At 45.0% G+C, this 25,329-nt stretch overlaps 1 protein-coding gene across 1 annotated transcript in view; it reads left to right on the forward strand.

The window, feature by feature from the left end:
• Positions 1-25,329, forward strand: part of LOC140420408 (uncharacterized) — a 38,809-nt gene that overhangs the window by 5,186 nt on the left and 8,294 nt on the right. The window contains 2 exon segments of the mRNA XM_072504426.1: positions 4,332-5,433; positions 11,451-11,957. Of these exon segments, the coding sequence (XP_072360527.1) occupies positions 4,687-5,433; positions 11,451-11,957 (1,254 nt within the window). The 5' untranslated portion in view covers positions 4,332-4,686.

A 25,329-nucleotide genomic window follows, 5' to 3' on the forward strand; every position in this document is an offset into this window, starting at 1 on the left:
AGACGGTGGAGGGTTGGAAAGGAAGAGATCTATGGTCTACATTGTGTGGTGTTTGCTCGTTCTCCCCGTGTCTGCGTGGGTTTCCTCCGGGTGCTCCAGTTTCCTCCCACAGTCCAACGATGTGCAGGATAGGTGGATTGGCCATGAACAATTGCCTCTTAGTGTCCAAAAGGTAGGTGGGTTAAAGGGGATAGAGAGGGGGAGTGGACCTGGGTAGCATGCTCTATCGGAGGGTCGGTGCAGAAGGATTCTGTGGATTCTATTTCATTTGCATTTTCCGAGGAGGTGACTAGGTGTGTAGTTGAGGGGAGTGCAGTTGATAATAATATCTTTTGTCACAAGTAGGCTTACATTAACACTGCAATGAAGTTACTGTGAAAATCCCCCAGTCGCCGCATTCCGGTGCCTGTTTGGGTACATGAAAATGAAAATCGCTTATTGTCACAAGTAGGCTTCAAATGAAGTTACTGTGAAAAGCCCCTGGTCGCCACAATCCGGCGCCTGTTCGGGGAGGCTGGTACGGGAATTGAACCGTGCTGCTGGCCTTCCTTGGTCTGCTTTAAAAGTCAGCTCTTTAGCCCTGTGATCAGCCAGCCCCTGTATGTACATGGAGGGAGAATTCAGAATGTCCAATTCACCTAAGAAGCACGTCTTTCGGGACTTGTGGGAGGAACCCAGAGCACCCGGAAGAAACCCACACAGACACGGAGAGAACGTGCAGACTCCACACAGACAGTGACCCAAGTCGGGAATCGAACCTGGAATCATGGAACTATGGAGCAACAGTGCTACCCACTGTGCCGCCCACATGTAGCCCATATCGACTTCAGTAAGGTTTGTGACCAGGTCTGACATGGGGGACTGGTCAAGATGGGATCCAGGGCAAATTGATACCAAAATTGGCTTCCTGGCAGCAGGCAGAGGGTGATGGTCAAAGATTGTCTTTGTGACTGGAAGCCTGTGTCCAGTGGTGTTCCACTGCGATCGGTGTTGGGGTCCATGTTGTTCGGAGCGTACATCAAGATCTGGATGTGAATGTTGGAGATCTGATAAGTTAGCAGATGACACAAAAATTGGGGGTGTGGGAAATGGTGAGGAACGCCTCAGATTACAGGATAATATGGACGGGCTGGTTAGATGGCAGAACAGTGGCAAATTGAATTTAATCCTGAAAAGTGCAACAGGTCAAATTTGAGTAATCTCTCCTAACTCAGCAACTGGAGCTGTGTATATAGTTAATGTTAAATAAAATAAGTTTTGTTTTCTCTACAACTCGGTGTTATACTCTTCATTGTCCCGTATTAAATACCCATATCCCTGCACTCTCCTGCCACTCAACCAATTTCCTAACCGTGTCAATAATTTGCCCTCAACTCCGAGGGCTTCCACCTTAGCCAACAGTCTCTTGTGTGGGACTTTATCAAATGCCTTCTGGGAGTCCGTATAAATGACATCCATAAACATTCCCCTGTCCTCTACCCTAGTCACCTCCTCAAAAAATTCAGTAAAATAAGCTGTCCCTGATCGAACAAAGTTTTTAAAAGTGTTCAGTTACCCCATCCCTAATTATACACTGCAGCAGTTTCCCCATCATAGATTTTCATAATAATCTTTATTAGTGTCACAAGTAGGCTTACATTAACACTGAGGGAGAAGACAGACTGTCCGATTCACCTATAAGGACGTCTTTTGGGACTTGTGGGAGGACCAAGATAAAACCTACGCAGACACAGGGAGAACGTGCAGACTCCACACAGACCGTGACCTAAGCCGGGAATCGAACCTGGGTCCCTGGTGCTGTGTAGCAACAGTGCTAACCATTGTGCTACCATGCCGTGTTCGGTTCGTGGTCTGTAATTCCCTGTTTTTCCCCTTTCACCCATCTTAAAAAATGAATCCCTTCCCACACTAAGAGCAGGTGAATGGCCTCTCCCCAGTGTGAACTCGCTGGTGTATCCGCACTTCAAAAAGTGCAATTCTCCAATCCAGAGGGACTACTCCTGAATCTAGGGAACTCTGGACGATTATCGTTGGGGCATCTACAATGTGCTCCCCGACTTCCTTTAACACCCTCGGATGGAAACCGTCAGGTCCTGGGGATTTGTCACTCTTTAGTTCCATTAGTTTCCTAGTTAGTGATGGTATAGTTATGTTAATTGTATTAAGTACCTGTCCTCTATCGACTATTAATTTTTTGGGGACTTCTGGCAAGTTATCCTCCTTTTCAACTGTAAATACTGAGGCAAAGTAATTGTTCAACGTGTCTGCCATTCCCCCATTATCACTGACAATATCTCCATTTCCAGCTTTTACTGGGCCTACATTGCTCTTCACCACCCGCTTTCCCGTTACATAACTAAACATTTCTTCTCATTGATATTGATGTCGCTTGCAAGTTTCCTTTCATAATCCCTTTTAGTTGCGCTTACAAGCTGCTTTATGACCCTTTGCTGGTCCTTGTACCTATCCCATTCACCCGGATCTGTACTATGTCTTGTACATTTGTGCGCCCTTTCTTTTAGTTTTAAGCTGTCCCTAATCTCTTTATTTGTCCGTGGCTGTTTTCTTTTTGTGAAGTGGAAACTTTTCCTCTCAGGGGTATATACTTGCTCTGTATATTGTTAAATGTTTCTTTAAACATTCTCCACTGATCTTCAGTTGTTTGACCCATTAACAGATCTCCCCAGTTTACCGAGGACAGTCTCTGTCTCATCCCGTTAACGTCAGCCTTACCCAAGCCTAAAACTCTACTGTCTGTAACTTGCTTTTCACTTTAAAACACTACACTGAATTCAATCATGTTGTGATCACTATTTGATAAATGTTCATGCACAGTTAGGCTACTCATTAAATTGGGCTCATTACTCATAATTAAATCTAATATTGCCTGTCGCCTTGTTACATCTGGAACATATTGCAGCAGGAAACTATCTCGGACACATTCCAGAAATTCACTCCCTTTCTGACAGTTGCTTGTCTGCCTCTCCCAATCTGTGTCAGTTATAATCCCCCATTAATACTACTCTGCCTTTGCTACACACTTGCCTAATTTCTGCCTTTATACAATCTAGCGCCTCAGAACTGCCACCAGGGGGTCGATACACAACACCCATTACAGTTTTAGATTTTTTTGTTCCTCAGTTCCACCCATATGGGGCGGGATTCTCCATCCCGTCGGCCAATGGGGTTTCCCATTGTGGGCACCCCCATGTCGTCGGGAAGTCCGCGGGCGTGAGTGCACTGCTGGTGAAGCAGAGGATCCCGACGACGGAGAATCCAGCCCATGGTCTCCGCTGGATACTTCCCCCTCATTATCCTCCTTCACCATTAAGGTGATAGTATTTCTAATCAGTAAGGCTACTTCACCCCCTCTGCCATATTCTCTGTCCCTCCTGTAAACTTTATAACCGGTATATTTTGTACCCAGTCCAGACCGTCCTGATACTTGTTTTTGGAACTGTATTGAGTTCTCCTGAGGCCTTCCCCTCCCCCTCCATTTATTAGTTTAAAGTCGTTCTGACCTCCCTATTTATCCTTTCCACGTGGACACTGGTTCCAGATCGGTTCAGGTGGAGACCGTCCCAACGGTACAGATCCCTCCTGTCCCAATACTGATGCCAGTGCTCCATGAAATGGAACCCCTCGTTCCCGCACCACTCCTTTAGCCACGTCTTTACTTCCCTAATTTTCCTCATTCCTACACCAAATTACACGTGGCTCGGCAAATAATCCAGAGATTATAAGCCTTGAGGACCTGTTCTTTAATTTTGTTCCTAGTTCCTGATATTCCCCAAACAGGTCCTCTTTCCGAGTCTTGCTGATGTTGTTTGTCCCAACGTGGACCCCAACAACTGGATCCTCCCCTCCCTCTCCAATATCCTTTCAAGCCGGTTAGAGATGCCCCTCACCCTGGCACCGGGCAGGCAACATACCATGTGGGACTCTCGGTCCTGCTTCCAAAGGATGTTCTCAGTTCCCGTAATTATAGAATCCCCGACAACTACCACTTCTTCCCCCCTCTTGGATGGCCTCCTGTACCAGGGTGCAGTGGTTAGCCAGCTCATCCTTCCTACAGTCACTGCTCCGATACCCTGCCCCTCCGAGTCCACTCCCTGGAGACTCGGCAGTGAATCCCTGAGGTAAGGTTTTTGTCCTCACAGCTCCGAAACTCCATCCCTCCGAATCCGCTCCCTGGAGAGTAGGTCTGGGGAATAGGTATTGGAGACAGGTATTGGGGAATGAGAGGTAGGAATGTTCCATAGAAACTAGAATTCTCTGTTCTGAATTTCTATCCTGTACTGAGTGTTGACTTATGTAAACTCCTTTTACAGATATTACAAGAGGAGGAATTACAGACAGAAATCTCAATTGTCACGTCTTGGTCTTACAGAGTCACCTTGGGACCTGAATATCATCGGCCCTTGAATCTAGAAGGAGAAATGTTTGCCCAATCTGTCGGCATGAAAAGATGTTAAACATCAGTGTGACTGGAAAAGCACCGAGACACACACACCCGAGTGAGAGTGTTCCAGAGCACTGACTGTGGAAAGAGCTTTAACCAGTTACACAGCCTGAAAAAGACATCACACCATTCACAGTGGGGAGAGACCGTACACGTGTTCTGTGTGGAGTGGACGAGGCTTCAACTGATTGTCCAACCTGGAGAGACACGAGGAGACCCAAAACATGGAGAAACCGTGGAAATGTGGGGACTGTGGGAAAGGATACAGATTCCCATCTCAGCTGGAGACTCATCGACGAATTCATACTGGGGAGAGGCCATTCACCTGCCCTGTGTGTGAGAAGGGATTCACTCTGTTCTCCAGCCTTAAGACACACCAGCAAATTCACACTGGGGGGTGGCCATTCACCTGCTCTCAGTGTGGGAAAGGATTCACTCAGTTACCCAATTTGCAGGCACATCAGCGAGTTCACACTGGGGAGAGGCCATTCACCTGCTCTCTGTGCAGGAAGGGATTCACTCAGTTATCCAACCTGCAGAGTCACCAGCGAGTTCACTCTGGGGAGAGACCGTTCATCTGCTCCCAGTGTGGGAAGGGATTCAGTAAATCATCCAACTTGCGGACACATCAGCGAGTTCACGCTGGGGAGAGGCCGTTCACCTGCTCTCTGTGTGGGAAGGGTTTCACTCAGTTATCCCACCTGCAGAGTCACCAGCAAGTTCACTCTGGGGAGAGACCTTTCATCTGCTCCCAGTGTGGGAAGGGATTCACTCAGTTCTCCAACCTGCGGACACACCAGCGAGTTCATACTGGGGAGAGGCCATTCACCTGCTCTCAGTGTGGGAATCGATTCACTCAGTTATCCAGCCTACAGAATCACCAGCGAATTCACACTGGGGAAAGACCATTCACCTGCTCCCAGTGTGGGAAGGGATTCAGTGATTCATCCAACCTGCGGATACATCTGCGGGTTCATAGTGGAGAGAAGGCAATCACGTTCTCTGAGTAAGGGAAGGCAATTAGTGTTCCATCCCGCCTGCAGACAGACCAGTGAGTTCACCCCGGGGAGTGAGCATTCACCTGCACTCAATGTGGGAGGGAATGTGGTGTTTCCTTGTACCTGCCGAGACACCAACAAGTTCAAAGTGATTACAGGGGCTATTGCTGTTATTGTTTCTGCTCTCGGTTACATCCGGGACTGCATTTTGTTCATTCTGTCAGTTGGTCACTGGGGAGGGTCGGAGGGTTTTGTTCTGCTCGACTTGGCAGTCCCATGGCTTTGCCTTCAGAGGGCTGACGCTCTTTGAGCCTTGTTGCGACTACCTTGGTTCAAATTTCACAAGGATCACAGAGTGAAGGGGTGTTTGGAAGTGAGAAGATATTCAGTTTGCATTTCTGTTTGGATCCCTCTAAATCCTGCCACATTACCATGAAGATGGGCATTGGTGGTTCCATGTTTTTGTTTAATTTATCTGGGTGAACATCCAATCAGGGTATGAGGGGCAAGTTGTCTGAGGTAGACTGGGAAACTGCATTAAATGGTATGGTGGGAGACAGGCAATAGCTAATATTTTAAGGCATTATTATTCATCTACGGGGGGTGTGGGGGGGGGGGGGGTCAGTTAGCTCAGTTGGCTGGATGGCTGGTTCATGATGCGGAGTGACTCCAATAGCTGGGGTGCAACTGTCGTACTGGCTGAGGTTATCCATGAAGGGTCCACCTTCTCAACATTGCCCCTCGCCTGAGGTGTGGTGACCCTCAGATTAAACCACCAGTCATCTCGCTCTCGCTCCCTCTCTCTCTGATATCTTCAGTCTGGATAGGCCCAGTGGACCAGGCTATTCTGGGTCTGGATATTTTATTCTAATTGAATTCTCCCTTAAGCTTTGAAAATGGGAAAGTAACATGGTCAATCAGAACCATCAGGAAAGATCAGCTTTATGAACATCCAATGTGGCAAAAGATAAGAATGATTGTGGCCAATTACAGATGGAACCAGCATCATTCACTGGTAATGTTCCACCGTGTACCAAACAATACCCATCAACCCGTCCTCAACCGAAGCGATTTTACCCACAGTAGAGCAACTGGAGGAAAGAGGGATGTTAATTAAAACACGCAGTTCGTCAAATAGTCCAGTTTGGCAAATGGTACAGGGCGTCTGACCATTGACTACTGAAAGGCAAACCTATATCAATCTGGTCTCCACCTGTGTTCCAGTTAAAGTCTGGAATGTTTAGATGGGATGAATAAATTGATCACTTTCTCCTGGAAATATTTACATCCTGGCCCATGAATTTTGTTTTAAAGAAATCCACATTTGAAAGCCCGGCCACGACATGAAATATCAGCACCATAACAGGGGAGATAAGACAGACAGACACTCACTTTGATCTTCAGCGCATCTGAGAGTTAAGAATATGTGACATGATTTTGGGATACCGGTGTGGGTGTGCAGATGTGATTTGTTACATGTGAAAAATAACAAGCCTAAATTCATGGTGAAATGGACTGAAGACCGGGTCCCAAACACACAACTACTGGAGACACAGCAGGAGATGAAATGGTTAATGTGGCCAGGGGATTGAGACACCATTGTGACATCATCAAGACATTGACACACACTCCAGAGAGAAACTGACTTTAAAACAATCCGGATAGAATTAAACACACTGGACATGGTCAAAGTGGGAGTGAAATTAAAGCGATAATGGGACAATGAAGGGCTTGGGAGAAATAATACTGAGTAAGAACTGTCCACAATTTGGCCGTGGGGTAGAGAGGGAGTTGGAAAATCTTTCACATCCATGTTTGATCTGTTGTTTGAAGCATCTATCCTTATGCACCAGTAACCTAGAACTCACCGCACAAGAAGAAATTATCGAGTAGATGTTACCCCAGGCGGAGCCAGAACTGGACAATAATGGAGTGAAATTGAGTGAGGATTTGTGGAGAGTCTTGTAAATTCTTAATAGGATGTGGGAGTCGCTGGACCAGAATTTATTACCCTTGAACTGAGGGGCTGCTCGGACATTTCAGATTTTAACCGGGTCTCCCCTATTTCTAGTCTCTGCCACAAGGGGGAACATCCTCTCCGCATTCTCTCTGTCAATTCCACTCATGATCTCATGTGCTTCAATACGATCATCTCTCATTCTTCTCAACTGCAATGGATACAGGCCCAACCTGTCAAACCTTTCCTCAGAGGATAACCCCCTCATTCCAGAATCTGGGAGTCAACCTCCTCTGAACTGCTTCTAATGCAATTATCTCATTTGTGAATAAGGAGACCCAAACTGTACACAGTGCTCTAAATATGGGGCGGGATTCTCCATCCTGAGGCGCCCCCACCAACAGTGACCAATGGGGTTTCCCATTGTTGCCAGCTCGTCGTCTGGAAATCCCCGGGCGTGGGTGCGCTGCCGGCGCAACAGAGAATCTCGCCAGTGGAGAATCCAGCCCATGGCGTCACCAAGGCCCTGTACAACTGCAGCAAAACATCCCAACTTTTATATTCCAGTCCCTTTGCAATAAACAACAATATTCCATTCACCTTCCTCATCACTTGCTGTACCGGCTGTAAGGGCCCTTCCTTTTCATAACCTTATTTCCCCTTTCTTTTATTTTTGCCGTTACATTTTTGGTCCATGGATGATTAATGGACAAGTCATTTTAAGGCAAGCAGCCTGTATCTTTAATTCAAGCAGAAGAATCCAGGAGTCTGTGCTGGTTTAAACTGGAGCTGCAGACCTTTAGGCACCAGTGTAAGAATTGGGGTTGGGACTCGGTTTGATTGATTCGCTGGTGGCCAATGAATTGGCCCAAAAGGCTGTGCTCCGAGGTAACAGGCGGTGATTGGATCCTATCACACTGGGATGTTTTTCAGAGTCCCAAGCTTGCAGTTTGATTCTAGCAACACGAGGCAGAACTGACTAACTCTCTCTCCAGAAGGCAGCTGTGAGTGCTATCTCTCTTCCCAGATAGCCTGTGGGTGCTGTATTCCTGAAACCATGGAGACCCAAATACAAACCACAAACTGCAAGAAAAGTTTGAACAGAGATGAGGTGCCTCTCCAGAAAAGTGTGAGTACTGCATTTCTAAACTACAGAGCACCTGAACAAATTAATCTACAGAGATCAGTACAGGCTGTAAACTAAAGACTTTAATCTGCAGGTTTGCTGTGAAGAAAAGTGCACTAAAAACCATCATCTGAAAAAAATAATTTATTTCACTTTTGATTTTATCCCTTTCCACCCCTCTGTGTTTGTCTGTCTATGTGTGTGTATATATAGAGGCTGGGGGCAGGTTAAAGTGGGAATTAGGAATTGGCTTATAGTTAATCAGTTGTGTTTGCTGCATATTTTATTATTGTTCTTGTTATAAATAAACAGTAATCGTATTTACATTTGCAACAATGGTGACTGATTATTGGGCAGCCAAGGGCCAAAGACATAGGGTATTTTTATAAGAATTATTGGTTAATTCGCTTGTGCTGTGACTCCGGGGCACGTGGGGCTGGAATTGACCGCGCACTATCCCAGGGTGTCGTAACACGGCAAACTAACTTGTGATTCCTGTACCAGGACACCCAGATCCCTCTGTACCTCAGAGTTCTGTAATCTCTCTCCATTTAAATAATGTTTTATTTAATCCTTCCTGCCAAAGTGGACACGTTCACATTTTCCCAAGTTATACTCCATCTGTCAATTTGCTCCCACTCACTTAATCTATTTGTTGCACTTTGCATTCTCTTGAAGAGCACTTGGCAAATTAATTTCCAATCCCTCTTTGTGTCATCAGCAAATTTAACCCCATCCAACTCATTAATATAGATTGTAAATAGTTGAGGGCCCAGCACTGATCCTTGTGACATTCCACTTGTCACATCTTACCAACCCAAACATGACCCATTTATACCCACTCTCTGCTTCCTGTGAGCTAACCAATCCTCTATATGTTGGCCTCTAGTCTACACCATGAGCTCCTTTGTTGTGCAGTGACCTTTGATGTGGCACCTTGGGAAATACTTTCTGAAAGCCCCGATGCTTCGTTTGTGTGGCTGCCGGAAAGTCCTGGAAGAAGGAAATCCTCACTCCCTCATGGAGCCAGGTCCCACCTCACCTTACCTGTCTCCAGGACCGACTGGTGATCTTTCAAGTTGTGGAAATGAATGATTACAGGTCTGGGTTGGAAACTATCCCTCGGCGTCAAAGACAGGATCCAGAACCTAACGGGAACCTTACCCTCTACACCTATTCCGGCAGGCCGACGACTCGGATGTTCTTTCTCTGACCCTCAGTTCTCCAAGTCTTCCAGGAGTCCACCACAGCACTCGGCCGGTTTTCCAAGAATTGAGGAGATGCCGAGGAGGCATCTTGCTCAACGTTCAAGATTCTCTCCTCCGGATCATCGAGCCTCTTCATGGTGTTTTGCAGCTCGGCCTCATGAGCTCACAGCTATTGAGTCAGCACACTCAGCCTCTGGTCAGTAACACGGAGAATATCGGCAGTCATCATTTTTACCGCCTCCGAGAGAGTCCCGGAGAGCGCGGGGTCGAGGGTCCTCCTGAGGGTCAGGCCCCATGTTGAAAAGGTGGCTCCACCCCCACTGAATCCGCCTGCACTCTTTTATCAACGGATTCCTTGATGCTTTTCAGCATAATCTTACCAAACGTAATCCCGAAACGTTCCAGGGACATGACAACAAATATTAATTCAAGGATTAGGTAGATGAGTGCCGGGCAATCAGGATAAATGATGGATTATAGGCGAGTGACACTAGAACCTGTGGAATAGCAGCTACTCCCATGGCCGTATTACGGGATACTCTCCCCCCGGGACAGATTTCTGATTGACGAGAGAGTCGAGGGTTATGGGGAACAGGCAGGAAAATGAGGAGAAAGCTGAGATGAGGAGGGATTTCTTCACTCGAGGATGTGGTGAACCTTTGGAATTCTCTACCCCAGAGACCGTGGAGCCTCCGTCATCAATTATTTTCAAGACAGAGATTGATAGGTTTCTAGATATTAAAGATATCGAGGGATGTGGGGGATAGTTTGGGAAAATGGTGCTGAGATAGATCGGCCAATGATCTCGTTGAATGGTTGAACAGGCCCAAATGGCCGACTGCAGCTCCTATTTGATATGACCTCTATGCCCAGGACAGGAAGCAGTGAGCATGGATCTGTCAATCAGCCTGAATCAGCACCTTCAGGAGAATTGGGAGGGTGAATATTAGATACAGCAGAGTGAGAATGGAGGGAGAGTGTGTGGGATGGAGATTTACAGCTTTTAGGGAATGAGAAAGGAGAAATGTTGCAGAAAACTGGAATTTAATTGTCTGTTCTGAATTTCTATCCTGTACTGACAGTGATGTATTTTGTAAATTGTTTTTACAGGATATTAGAAGAGGAGGAATTACAGACAGAAATCTCAAATGTATGTCTCAATCTGACAGAGTCATTCGCTTCCTTGAGACCTGAATTTCATCAGAATTTAAATCTAGAAGGAGAAATGTTTGTCCGATCTGTCAGCTTCAAAGCTTTTAAACATCAGTGTGACTGGAGACACACACACACCCGAGTGAGAGTGTTCCAGAGCACTGACTGTGGAAAGAGCTTTAACCAGTTACACAGCCTGGAGAAACATCACACCATTCACAGCGGGGAGAGACCGTACACGTGTTCTGTGTGTGGACGAGGCTTCAACTGATTGTCCAACCTGGAGAGACACGAGGAGACCCAAAACATGGAAAAACCGTGGAAATGTGGGGACTGTGGGAAGGGATACAGATTCCCATCAGAGCTGGAAGCTCATCGACGCAGTCACACTGGGGAGAGGCTGTTCACCTGCTCTGTGTGTGGGATGGGATTCACTGAGTGATCCAGCCTGAAGACACATCAGCGGGTTCACACTGGAGAGAAACTGTTCACCTGCTCTCACTGTGAGAAGGGATTCAGTCGTTCATCCACTCTGCAGAAACATCAGCGAGTTCACACTGGGGAGAGACCATTCACCTGCTCTCAATGTGGGAATGGATTCTCTCAGTTATCTCACCTGCAGATTCACGAGCGGGTTCACACTGGGGCAAAGCCATTTACTTGCTCTCAGTGTGGGAAGGGATTCACTGATTCATCCCACCTATTGAGACACCAGCGAATTCACACTGGGGATAGGCCATTCACCTGCTCTCAGTGTGGGAAGGGATTTACTCAATTATCCAACCTGCAGAAACACCGGCGAATTCACACTGGGGAGAAGCCGTTCACCTGCTCTTAGTGTGGGAAAGGATTCAGTGATTCATCCCACCTATTGAGACACCAGCAAGTTCACACTGGGGCGAGGCCATTCATCTGCTCTCAGTGTGGGAAGGGATTCAGTGATTCATCCAACCTGCAGACTCACCAGCGAGTTCACACTGGGGAGAGGCCGTTCACCTGCACTCAATGTGGGAAGGGATTCTATGTTTCATCACACCTGCTGAGACACCAACAAGTTCACAATTGATTACAGGGGTTGGATTCTGCTGTTATTGTTTCTGTTCTCAATTACACCACAGATTGCATTGTGTTCAAGGTTGGTCAATGGGGAGGGTCGGAGGGTTTCGTTCTGCTGGACTGGCCGGTCTCACGACTTTGCCTCCAGTGGGCTGATGCTCTTGAGCCTTGTGGCAAATACTTGGCTTCAAATTTCACAAGGATCACAGAGTGAAAGGGTGTAAGAATATATTTAGATCACATTTCTGTTTGGAACCCCCTAAATTATGCTTGTTGCCATAGAGATGGACAATGGTGGTCACGTGGTTCTTTTGATTATTTTATCTGGGTGTTTCTCACAGAAGAAAACTGTCAAGCTGAGGGGCATGTTGTCTATGGTAGACTAGGAAATGACAATAAAAGATACAATGGCAGATATGCAATCGCCAGCATTTCAGGAATTATTACCTATTGACATTAAATTAGATTGCTTTGAGGAACAAAACTGTCAACAGGAAAAGTGGTGCAACCATGGCTAACAAGGAAAGTTTAGATCCATGGAAGAGACTCATAAAGTGGCCAAAATAGTAGTGAGCCTGAGGATTGGGAACATGTTTTAGAATTCAGCAAAGGACCAAGAAACTGATAAAAGAGAAAATAGAATGTGAGAGCAAACTGGCGAGAAACATAAAAATCAATGAATATTCTCGATCAGTATGTGAAAAGAAAAAGATTAGCGAAGACCAATGTGGGTCCATTCCAGGCAGAGACAGGAGAGTTTACAAGGGGGAATAAGGAAATGGCAAAGAATCTAAACAATGTGTCTGTCTTCATGGAGACAGAAATTGTCCCCAAAACACGAGAGAACTAAGGGACTAGTGAGCACGAGGGACTAAAAGATATTAGTATTAGTAAAAAAGTAGTACTGGAGAAATGAATGGTATTGAAAGTTAATAAATCTCCAAAAGCTGCTGCTCTACATCCCAGAGTGTTGAAAGAGGCGGCTGTAGAGATAGTGGATACATTGGTGGTCATCTTTCTAAATTCTATAGATTCTGGAGTGGTTCCTGCAGATTGGAAGGTGGTAAATGTAACCCCAATATTTAAGGAGGGAGAGAGAAAATGGGGAACCACAGACCAGTACCTTAAATCAAGGAGAGAAAATCAGAAATCTGTCCATGTGGCACAGTGGTTAGCACTGCTATCTCACGGCACCAAGGTCCCAGCTTCGATCCCGTCCTTGGGTCACTGTCCGTGTGGAGTTTGCACATTCTCCCCGTATGTATGGGTCTCACCCCCACAACCCAAAGTTGTGCAGGGTAGGTGGATTGGCCAGACTAAATTGCCCCTTAATTGGAAAAAAGAAGTGGGTACTCTAATTTTATTTTTTTTAATGAAAGAAAAAGACCCAGGGGTGGTTGATAAGGGGGTCTGGAAGATGTCATAAGACCATGAGTAACTCTCCACCCCCCCCCCCCCCCCCCCCAAGTGTCCATGATATGATCACACAGGTCCTTGCTGCCCAATATCCAATTTCATTGGTTCTAAAGGTCAATATCTGTAATCTATAATCACTATGATTGGATTGAGTCCAGCCGAGATGGGCGGAGTAACTGTTTGAAATGGTATAAAGATCGCTGATTTTATTTGTTCGGCGGAGATGTATCTGTATCGCTCTGTGACTCGTTCCCTGCCGGTGTAACCTCAATAAACTGACGATTGGTGCAGACCCGAGTGTCGAGTGATTCTTTCGGATTCATTCCCACTAACATTTTCCCACTCATTTAACTGATCTATGTTACTTGGCAGCCTCCTTATGTCCTCTTCACAATTTACATTCCTGCCTATCTTTGTAATTTTGGAACATAGGAGCAGGACTTGGCCATTCAGCCCGTTGAGCCTGCTCCACCATTCAATACAACCACGGCTGATCATCCACTTCAATGCCTTTTCCCCCACACTATCCCCATATCCCTTTGTGTTATTGTTATTTAGAAATCTGTCAGTCTCTGCTTTAAACACACCATGACTGAGCTTCCACAGCCCTCTGGGGTAGAGAATTCCAAAGATTCATAACCCTCTGAGTAAAGAAATGTCTCCTCCGAGACCGATCTTAAATGACTTCCCCCTTATTTTGAAACTGTGTCCCCCGGTTCCAGATTCTCCAACTAGGGGAACCATCTCACCTGCACCCACCCTGTCTATTCCTTTAAGTATTTTGTAGGTTTCAATGAAATCCCCTCTCAGTTTGAAACTCCAGAGAATACAGGCCCAGTTTCCCCAATCTCTCTTCATAGGACAGTCCCGCCATTCCCTGAACAAGTCTGGTGAACTTTTATTACCCTCCCTCTGTGGCAATAATACCTTCCCTGAGGTAAGGGGAGTAAATCTGCACACAGTCCTCCAGCTGGGGTCTAACCAAGGTTCTATACAATGGGTTTATTCTGGTCGGTTTCACGACTTTCCTTCCAGTGGGCTGATGCTTTTTGAGCCTGGGAGAGCACATTTCCACTGAAATGATCTACAAGGGGAGCACGTTAGCACAGTGTGTAGCACAGTTGCTTCACAGCTCCAGGGTCCCAGGTTCGATTCCTGGCTTGGGTCACTGTCTGTGTGGAGTCTGCATGTTCTCCCGGTGTCTGCGTGGGTTTCCTCCGGATGTTCCGGTTTCCTCTCTCAAGTCCCGAAAGATGTGCTTGTTAGATGAATTGGACATTCTTAATTCTCCCTCGGTGTACCCGAGCAGGTGCCGGAATGTGGCGACTAGGGGCTTTTCACAGTAACTTCATTGCAGTGTTTATATGAGCCTTCTTGTGACAATAAAGATTATTATTATTTTAAAAATCTGATGAAGTACATTTCTTTGATCCTGGATAGTAAATAGTGTTTACCCCCACTACAAGTAGATCTAAAATAAATACATTTGTCTCTGTGCCATTGAGTCTGCAGGACCAGGCCAGATGATTCAATTGGTCTCTGTCAGTATTAATGCTCCACATGAGCCTCCACCCAGCCCTCTTCATCTCCCCCATCAGCATATCCTTCTATTCCTTTCTCCCGCATGTTTGTGTCTAGCTTCCCCTTCAATGTAGTCATGCTGTTCACCTCAACCACTCTCTGTGGTATCGAGTTCCACATTGACACCACTCGCTGGGTAAAGAGGTTTCTCATCATATCCTGGTTGGATTGTTGAACTCCTGAAAATGGACTGGAAATATGCGCAGCATTTGTAACAAAGGGATGAATTATCAGTGTGGAAAGAGATAAATGTGCGTCCTGATAGACATTTCAGAGACTTGGTCAAAAGTTGACAAAGGCGGGAATCTAAATGTTGAAGGGTATTGTCGGAATGGCAGGAAGCTAGGAAAAGTTGAAGCGATCACTCCTGTCAATTAAGAATAACATTTTGTCAGTACTGAGTGATCACCTTAGCCTGAAAGATGAGGATGAGCAATCAATTTCAGTCAAACTAACAAATAGTAAATGTACGATGTATTTTTTGGGAGTAGTTAACGGGCCTCCTAACAGTAGTTATACTGCAGGTAGAATGAACAAGGAGTGATAAATAAGGCTTGTAATTAATGTGCCACAATAATCATGGGTGGCTTTAATCAAAGTAGATTGGGATGGGCTGAATGGTGGCGCAGTGGTTAGCACTGCTGCCTCATGGCGCCGAGGTCTCAGGTTCGATCCCAGCTCTGGGTCACTGTCCGTGTGCAGTTTGCACATTCTCCCCGTGTTTGCGTGGGTTTCACTCCCACAACCCAAAGATGTGCAGGGTAGGTGGATTGGCCACGCTAAATTGCCCCTTAATTGGAAAAAATGAATTGGGTACTCTAAATTTATAAAGAAAAAAAAAGTAGACTGGGATAATCAGATTGGCAAAAATATGTTGGGTTGATAAAGTTTTTGGGGGAGAATTTCTTAGAGCTGTTCCTTCTGGAGCCAACCAGGAAGCAGTCTATCCGAGACCTCAGTGTGCAGTGAGACAGGATTCATCAATAAACATGGTGATGGAGCATCTGGGTAACAGTGATCATAATATTCAAGGGAAGTCACTGTTTAGTCATTTTAATAGTTTTGGTTTAGTTATGTTCGGTTATCACAGAATCAAAGTGTATGAATCAATTCACTCAATACAGTATCGCACTCTGTGAGTTTCTGTATTCAGGTGCACTCCTCCTTGACAAGTGACTTGTACCATATTGTCTTAGCCCAAAGTAGGGTTACGTTTTATGGTTTTACCACAGGACTAATGCAGAATGAGAATCTCTGTTGTATGTGATGTTTCTTGTAGATTAATTGTGCGTGCCAATGCTGGAGAAATTATGTGTCGTCAACTGTATTCGCTTTTTAACTTAAAGCAAAATAATCACTTTCCTTCAAAGTATACACAGATTATCTGCATTAATTTGGGTTTTGTAATGTTTCTGTAATGATGTTGTCGTTATGCAGTTTCTGTGATTTGTATTTCTTATGAACACGTCATTTATTAATAGATAATGCTGTTTTGTAATGTGTATCTTGCTACTTGAACTTTAGTACACCAATCACCTTTATGGATTTATTTTCTATGTTCTGTAGTAGTTGCTGTGTTAGTTTAAGTTTGTGTATCTCGTGTACTTACAGCTATTTGTAGTTAAGTAACTTGCTTCAGGCATCAGCAGTCACTAAGTTACACATAACATCTGAGATGTATTAGGACGATGAGCCTGACGGACATCAATCATGAGGAATTGACACCACATATCCTCTTATTACAAGTACGTAGACACACAAATTACCTGTGCTGCCTTGCTATCTTAGTGCAAAAGCTAGAAACGTAATAAAACAGCAAGAGACAGCAATAAAAAAAGGATGTTACCACAAGTGACTGAGGTCCTGGGTAACTATTTAGTAGTTAATGGGAAGTGACAACAGCAAGGTGACTGGGTAAATGGGAAACAACATCAGCAAGGTGACCAACAACCTTCAGAGACCAATCAGACATTGATGTTGCATCATTTAATCAATCAGCGACTGATCATGTGCTGTTTGGGCCAATCTGAAGTTCAGGATACTACCGACCATGCATCGAGCTGGTTTCTAGAAAAGGTTAATGAGCTACAATTCTCTGGAGCTCGGTGCACAACACAACATGAAGTAAGAAGTTAGACATCGGTCAACAGGACAAGAGATAGCAGCAACATGGTGGCGCAGTGGTTAGCACAGTGCCAAAGTCCCAGATTCAATCCCAGCTCTGGGTCACTCTGGGTTTCACCCCCACAACCCAAAAGATGTGCAGGGTAGGTGGATTGGCCACGCTAAATTGCTTTTCATTGGAAAAATTAATTGGGTATTCTAAATGTATTTTAGAAAAAAGAACAAGTGACAGCCCACAGTCACTCGGAACTCGAGAGCTGGTGACCCAGAGTAAACAGACTGATCCACTGACGATGTTAAGTATTGTGATTTTATTACAATCAACTTAATGAATTCTGTGACAACATTCTTGTACCCGGAATGGTCTGTAACTAGTCAGGAGCAGCAGGTTCCATTTAGATAACGATCGCAACACATTCTGACATGTAATTGATTTGAGTGTTACAATTGAGATTGGAGCCAAACCCAGATCTTACAACAGGATCGAATTTCGCACTCCATTTGGGTATCCTGCACTAACAGCGATGGCTTTTGTAAACTCCTTTTACAGGGTTGAAGGGGAGGATTTACAGACAGAAATTTCACACCAAACATCACATCAAGATCTGACAGAGTCACACGATTCATGGGAGCTGAATATCATCGACCTTTGAATCTAGAAGGAAAAATGTTGTTTGATTTTTAAACATCACTCACTGTCCAGACACTGAGACAGTCTCATGCGAGTGAGAGGCATCACTGCAAACAATCTATTTTATACTCTTTAGCTCACCCAAAGATGGAAATTTCAGCTCACATTTCTCCATCTTGTATTTTTTAACGTTTTGTTCAACCGTTAAATGTCCTCGACCTTTGGACGTTTCATTACAGAACTCAGCTCGATGACATCAAAACTTGTGTCCGGCCTTGTCTGTGTGCCCAGCCAATCCAATTGGCTTCGACTTTGCAGCTGCTCAGTCCCAGCTTTGGAAACATCTAAAAGTGGTGCGAATGCAGGCAGTGAAGAGGAGGTAAAGATTTTACAGATGGATATAGGTAGGATAGGAGATTGGGCTAAAATTTGGCAAATGGAGTTTAATGTAGATAAGTGTGAGGTTATCCATTTTGGCCAAAAATAATAAAGGCAAATTATTATTTAAATGGAAAGCAGATTCAAGATGCATCTGGGCAGAGGGATCTGTAACAATATGAAAATTGTAAAGATGACAAAGGGTTAACAATTTTATGTTAATACTTCTCACCACCAGATGGAGATAAGGAGCAGTCAAATAAATATAAGGTGACTCCTGGGATTCTGGGAGAAGATGTTTCGGCATGAGAGATTAGTTGCATAGTTGAGAGATCAGTAGTTAGAGATATTGTTTCATTTAATAACTTTTACCTTGGAACTTGTTCGTATCTTATTTATGTAGTGTAAATAAATCAGCTTTGTTTGTTTACTTAGCTTGATGTTCTTTGTTCAACACCACGTACACAACAGAGAACATCACATGGTACCAGGTGTGGATCCTAAGATAGAATAGTTAGATTTAGAGAGGAAAAGAAAACAATCTCCCCCCACCAAAATACTTGCGAAGGTCAAAAAAAAATCTCATCCAGACTAATTGCAACACCCTCATGGAAGCCAGTCATTTTGAACAGAAGAGCCCAGTCGAAGCTTCATGGAGGGTTTGCAGGCTCCAAAGCAGTTCAGAACATTGGGTAAAGTAGATGTAAACTGGAGGAATTTCAAACCACAGTTTAAATTGTACCTCTCAGCCTCAGACCTCGAAGCGGGCAGTGATCAGTGAAAGATTGCGCTGTGCTTAACCATGGTTGGACCACAAGCGTTAGAATTGTATAACTCATTCCACTTCAAGAGTGAAGTTGATAAGAAAAAATATAATAGTCACAGAAAAGTTCAACAGACACTGTGAATTGCAGATTAATGAAATGTTTGAGTGCTATATATTCCGAAAAAGAGTCCAAAAGGCATGTGAAACACTTGACAGTTTCATAAGAGATCTCAGGCTCAAAGCGCAGCTCTGTAATTTTTCGCTATTATCAGACACCCCTCTGTGTGATCAGATTGTATTCAACAAGAAAGTGCAGGTTCAGCATGTAATTAAAAAGGCAAATGGAATGTTAGCGTTTATTGCAAAAGGACTGGAGTATAAAAGTAGAGCAGTGTTGTTGTAATTGTCTGGGTGTTGGTGAGATCACATCTGGAATACTGTGTCCAGTTTGGGCCTCCTTATTTGAGGGAGGATGTGGTGGTATTGTAGGCAGTTCAGAGGAGGTTCACCAGATTGATTCCGGGGATGAACGGTTTGACGTGAGGAAACAGTTTGGGCTTATACTTGCTGGAGTTTAGAAGGATGAGAGGGATCTGATCGAGTTGTATAAAATACTAAATGGGATTGATAAGGTAAACATAGACCAAATGTTCCCCCTTGTGGGGAACAAGAGGTCACGGATATAAGTTGAGAGGCGGTAGATTTAGAACTGAGATGAGGAAGAACTACTTATTGCAGACGGCGGTGAATTTGCAAAATTCAGTAATTAAATGTTTTCAAGAAAGAGAGATATATTTTGATTTCAAAAACGGTTAAAGGGATATGGCCAACATGTGGGGAGGTAGATTTTAGATCAGGAAGAGATCAGCCAAGATCTGATTGAATGGCAGAACAGGGTCGAAGGGCTGAATTGACTACTGCTGCCCAATTCCTATGTTCCACTTTCTCTGAGACCCCAGCCCCATTGACTGTGACAGGGTTCATACTGTCTCTGTGAAATTGTTGATGTAAAGTCACATCAGACCCACACTGCTCGCTTTCCAATCCAATTTATTTAAAGGTCCCAGAAGCCTGATTCCAACCTTAAATGTTGTTCAGATCCTGTCAGTATCATTGTTTTGGAACTCACTCGTACCACCACATAGACAGTCATCAACATGCATCATAAAGATGCCCGAGAGTTTCCTACCATGTTACCAATAAAGCACGGCAGCTTCTGCCTTCTGGTGGAGACAACCCGACTTGAACAAAACTGATCCAAATGAAAAGTACCATATACTCTGAAAAAATAGACAAACTTATTTAACTTCCAAAGTCTTCCTTCTACATCTGGCACCTTCTTAGGAGGTTGCAGAAACACTGCCCTCGGGAGGTGACCCCCAGCACAAACGCAGCTTTTATGTTTCTTGAATTATATTCCCGAGAAAATGTTGTGAAGAGGACCAAAGGAATTTCAAAATTACCTTTCCTGCTGTGGGGGAGTCCACTCTGACCTCTTTATCTTCCAAGGGTCCTTCAAATCCCCGAGACACTAACCTCACCATGGACTTGTAAGTTCCGCCTGATTGGAGCTTTTCTGTGCAGATCCATCGATGTGATGATGCTGGCTGACCCCTATCTGGGACCTCGGAACACATGCCAAACTCTGTCCAACTGCCTAACTCTTTTTTTTTCACCTCCCTTACGGCTTTATCCCCTCATATTTTGGCAGCTACAAAACCCTCTCGGTTACGGGGACTTCAGCATCGCCCCCAAACATATCCTTGGTGTAAAACCGACAATTCCTGTCTGAAATGTTACAGTTATTGAAATTACATCGAGTGGATGTCACAGAAACAGACCAGAAGCAGATCCCTGAGGTTCCGAGGAGGCCCCAGTTGTCAGTCAGACTGAACTAAACACGGGTGGTATAAAACAAACAACACCCCAGTGTCTGCTGTCCACGGGGACCTTCCTTTAATCAGAGCCATGATGTGGAGATGCCGGCATTGGACTGTGGTGGGCACAGCAGGAAGTCTTACAACACCAGGTTAAAGTCCAACAGGTTTGTTTTGCGATTCAAACCAAACCGTTGGACTTTACTCTGGTGTTGTAAGAATTCTTACTGTTAAATCAGGATCCGTCAGTGGATCCTGTTCCTGACACCAGGTTGTTGTGGGACAAATGTCACTCGGAGTCCAGAGTTGGTAAAAGTTTGGGAATCTTTATTACAAACATGCAGGGAATGCTTCGGCGAACCGAAGCATCTCAAGGAGTAGTTGCAATAACACACGTTTATACACAGTACAGTTGCTGCTGGTCAGGCTGTTGTTTCTGCAAATTAGTGGGAAAGTACAGGATGTCAAGGAAACAACTCGAAAACAGCTCAGAATTATCGGCTATAGTGATCTATATTCATCTCTCACAAAACAGATCTAGGAAAACAATAGCTAGACTAATAATCTAAGGACCCACGGGAATACAATAGGGATCCAGGTTCGGCAGATGGTGAATTTTGCATTCATTTATATCTGGAATTAAAGTCATTGATGACCATGAAGGAATTGTTGATGGTTGGAAAAAAAATCTGGTTCACTGATGTCCTTTGGAGAAGGAAATCTGCCATGCTGACGTGGTCTGGCCTATTTGTGACTTCAGACCCACAGCAATGTGGCTGCCTCTTAACTGCAGCCACTCAGTTCAAGGGCAATTAGGGACGGGCAACAAATGCAGCCCAGCCAGCAATGCCCACATCCCATGAATGAAACAACAGATGTGTAGGCCAATGGATCTGGTGGGGAAAAGTGTGTGAGAGAGACAGAGAGCTTTCATGAATATAACTTACTTTAATCACATTCACACTTTATTTCCCATATCATTCGATGGGCTGAATGTCCTCCTTCTGGGTACTAATGACTATGTCTGAAAAAGAACAAATTCAGCTGCTCCAGTCTCTCCAACTAACTGAAGTCCTTCATCCCTGGTGACATTCTCATAAACCTCCTCTGCACCCTCTCTGAGAACTTCACATCTTTCCTAAACTGTGGGGCCCATACAGAGGGTTCCATTCGAGAGGGATAGAATTGAAAAACAGGGAGGTTATGTTCAACTTGTTTAGACAACGGTTAGACTACACTGGGAGCACTGTCAACATTTGTGATCTCCATTTGGAAAAAGGAAATAGAGGCACTGGAGAAGGTGCAACTAAGATTTATAGAATCCCTATAGTGCAGGAGGCCATTCAGCCCCTCACATTATGTACCAGCCCGCTGAAAGAGTACACCACCCAAGCACACTCACTTGTCCCATCCCAATAACCCGTCAACCTAAACATCTTTGGACGCTAAGGAGGAATTTAGCATGGCCAATCCACCTAACCTGCACATCCGCCACACAGATACAGGGAGAAAGTGAAAACTCACACGGACAGTTATCCAAGGCCGGAATTGAACCTCCTGGGTCGCTGGTGCTGAGAGGCAGCAGTGCTAACCACTGTGGTACCGTGCTGCCCAGGAATAATATCAGAACTGAGAACATTAACCCACAGGAAAGGCTGGGGCTGCTTTTCTCTAGAAAAGAGAAGACTGAAGGGTGACCCGATGGAAGTCTTTAAGATGAGAAAGGGGTTCAATAATCCAATAGGGATTTGCTGAGAAACCTCTTTACCCAGCGAGTGGTGAGAATGTGGAACTCGCCACCACAGCGAGTGGTTGAGGTAAACAACGTGAATACATTGAAGGGGAAGCTAGATACAAGTCTGGTGAACCTTTATTGCACTCCCTCTGTGGCAATAATACCTTTTCTAAGGTAAGGGGAGTAAAACTGCACACAGTACTCCAGCTGCGGTCTAACCAAGGTTCTATACAATGGGTATATTCTGGCCAATCTCACGACTGCTTCCAGTGGGCTGATGCTCTTTGAGCCTGGGAGAGCACATTTCCACTGAAATGATCCACAAAGTACAAGTGATTAGCACTGTGGCTTCACAGCACCAGGGTCCCTAGTTTAATTCCCTGCTGGGTCACTGTCTGTGTGGAGTCGGCACGTTCTCCCCGTGTCTGCGTGTCGGTTTCCTCCGGGTGCTCCGGTTTCCTCCCACAGTCCAAAGATGTGCCGGTTAGGTGGATTGGCCATGATAAATTGCCCTTAGTGACCAAAAAAGGTTAGGAGGGGTTATTGGGTTATGGGGATAGGGTGGATGTGAGGGCTTAAGTGGGTCGGTGCAGACTCGATGGGTCGAATGGCCTCCTTCTGCACTGTATGTCCTATATTCTTAAAAGCTGCTGAAGGACATTTACTTTATGGTGTTTTTCCTCCCACTACAGGTAGATCTAAAATAAATACATTTGTCTCTGTTCCATTGAGTCTACAGCACAGGGTCAGGCCAGTCGGCTCAATTGGTATCTGTCAGTATTTATGCTCCACATGAGGCTCTGCCCACCCTTCTTCATCTCCCCCATCAGCATATCCTTCTATTCCTTTCTCCCTCATGTGAAAGCAGGTGAATGGCCTCTTCCCAGTGTGAACTCACTGATGTCTCCGTAGGCGGGATGGATCATTGAATGCCTTTCCCTTATCAGAGTAGGTGAATGGCCTCTCCCTGGTGTGAACTCACTGGTGGACCAATAGGTTGGATAACTCCTTGAACATCTTCACACACAGAGCAGGTGAATGGCCTCTCACCAGTGTGAAGTTGTTGGTGTGACTTCAGGCTGGATAAATGAGTAAATACCTTCTCACACTGAGCGCAGGTGAATGGCTTCTCCCCAGTGTGAACTCGATAGTGTGACTTCAGGTTGGATAAATGAGTGAATCCCTTCCCACACTGAAAGCAGGTGAATGGCCTCTCCCCAGTGTGAACTCGCTTGTGTGTCTGCAGGGTCGATAATTGAGTAAATCCCTTCCCACACTCAGAGCAGGTGAATGGCCTCTCCCCAGTGTGAACTCGCTGGTGTGACTTCAGGCTGGATAACTCAGTGAATCTCTTCCCACACTGATTGCAGGTGAATGGCCTCTCCCCAGTGTGAACTCGCTGGTGTGAATTGAGGTTAGATAACTGAGCGAATCCCTTCCCACACTGAGAGCAGGTGAACGGCCATTCCTCAGTGTGAATTCGCTGGTGTGCCCGCAGGGTGGATGAATGACTGAATCTCTTCCCACACTGAGAACAGGTGAATGGCATCTCCCCAGTGTGAGCTCGCTGGTGTCTCTGCAGCTGGGATAAGCAAGTGAATCCCTTCCCACACACAGAGCAGGTGAACGGCCTCTCCCCAGTGTGAATGCGTCGATGAATTTCCAGCGTAGATGGGTATCTGTATCCCTTCCCACAATCCCAACATTTCCACAGTTTTTCCATGTTCATCGTCTTCTCGTGTCTCTCCAGGTCAAACAATTAGTTGAAGCCCGTCCACACAGAACACAAGCACGGTCTCTCCTCACCGTGAATGTTGCAATATTCTATCAGGCTGTGTAACTGGTTAAAGGTCATCCCACAGTCACTGCTCTCGAACACGCTCACTTGGGTGTATGTGTCTCGGTGCTTTTCCAGTCACACAAATGTTCAAAATCTTCTGAAGCAGCCAGAACAGACAAACATTGTTCTGTGTAGATTCAAAAGCCGATAATATTCAGGTCCCAAGGAATCCAAGTGACTCTGTCAGATCTAGACGTGATGTTTGAGATTTATCTGTAATTTCTCCTCTTCTAATATCCTATAAAAACAATTTTCAAAAAATATCACCTGTCTTAACAGGGAGAAATTCAGAACAGATAATTCTATTTTCCATGGAATATTCTTTCCTCGCTCATTCCCCAAAAGCTGTAAATCTCCATCCCACACACTCTCCCTCTATTCTCACACTGCTGCATCTAATATTCACCCTCCCAATTCTCTTGAAAGTGCTGTTTCAGGCTGATTGACAGACCCATGATCATTGCTTCCTGTCCTGGACACAGAGATCATAATAAAGAGTAAGCTTATGGCCCATCCAGCCTGCTCGACCATTCAATCATATCATTGGGTGATCTACATCAGCACCATTTTCCCACACTATTCCCCCATATCCCTTGATATATTCAATATCTAGAAACCCATCAACCTTTGTCTTGAAAATACCTGATGACTGAGACTCATCTCAGCTTTCTCCCCATGTTCCTGCCGGTTCCCCATAATCCTTGACTCCCTCATCAAATATAAATCTGTCCAACTCATCCTCAAATATATTCAATGACCCCAGACTCCACTGGGCCCTGTGAAAGAGAAATCCAGAGACTAACAACCTTCTGAGGAAAAAGATGACTGTAAATATATAACATAGCTACTGTACTAGATTACAAGCTTGAAATAATAATCAATGTGCTTTATTACAGAACCATAAATAATATGTCTAATCTGTACCATATAACAACACTCGACATATCTCTGTCTGATATTTTTAGTGTCCCCTAAATGTCAGCCATCTCCTGGGGAAACCAGCCCTTTAATTGTGAACATTG

The sequence above is a fragment of the Scyliorhinus torazame genome, chromosome 5 (genome assembly GCF_047496885.1).
Source record: "Scyliorhinus torazame isolate Kashiwa2021f chromosome 5, sScyTor2.1, whole genome shotgun sequence".
Classification (NCBI taxonomy): domain Eukaryota; kingdom Metazoa; phylum Chordata; class Chondrichthyes; order Carcharhiniformes; family Scyliorhinidae; genus Scyliorhinus; species Scyliorhinus torazame.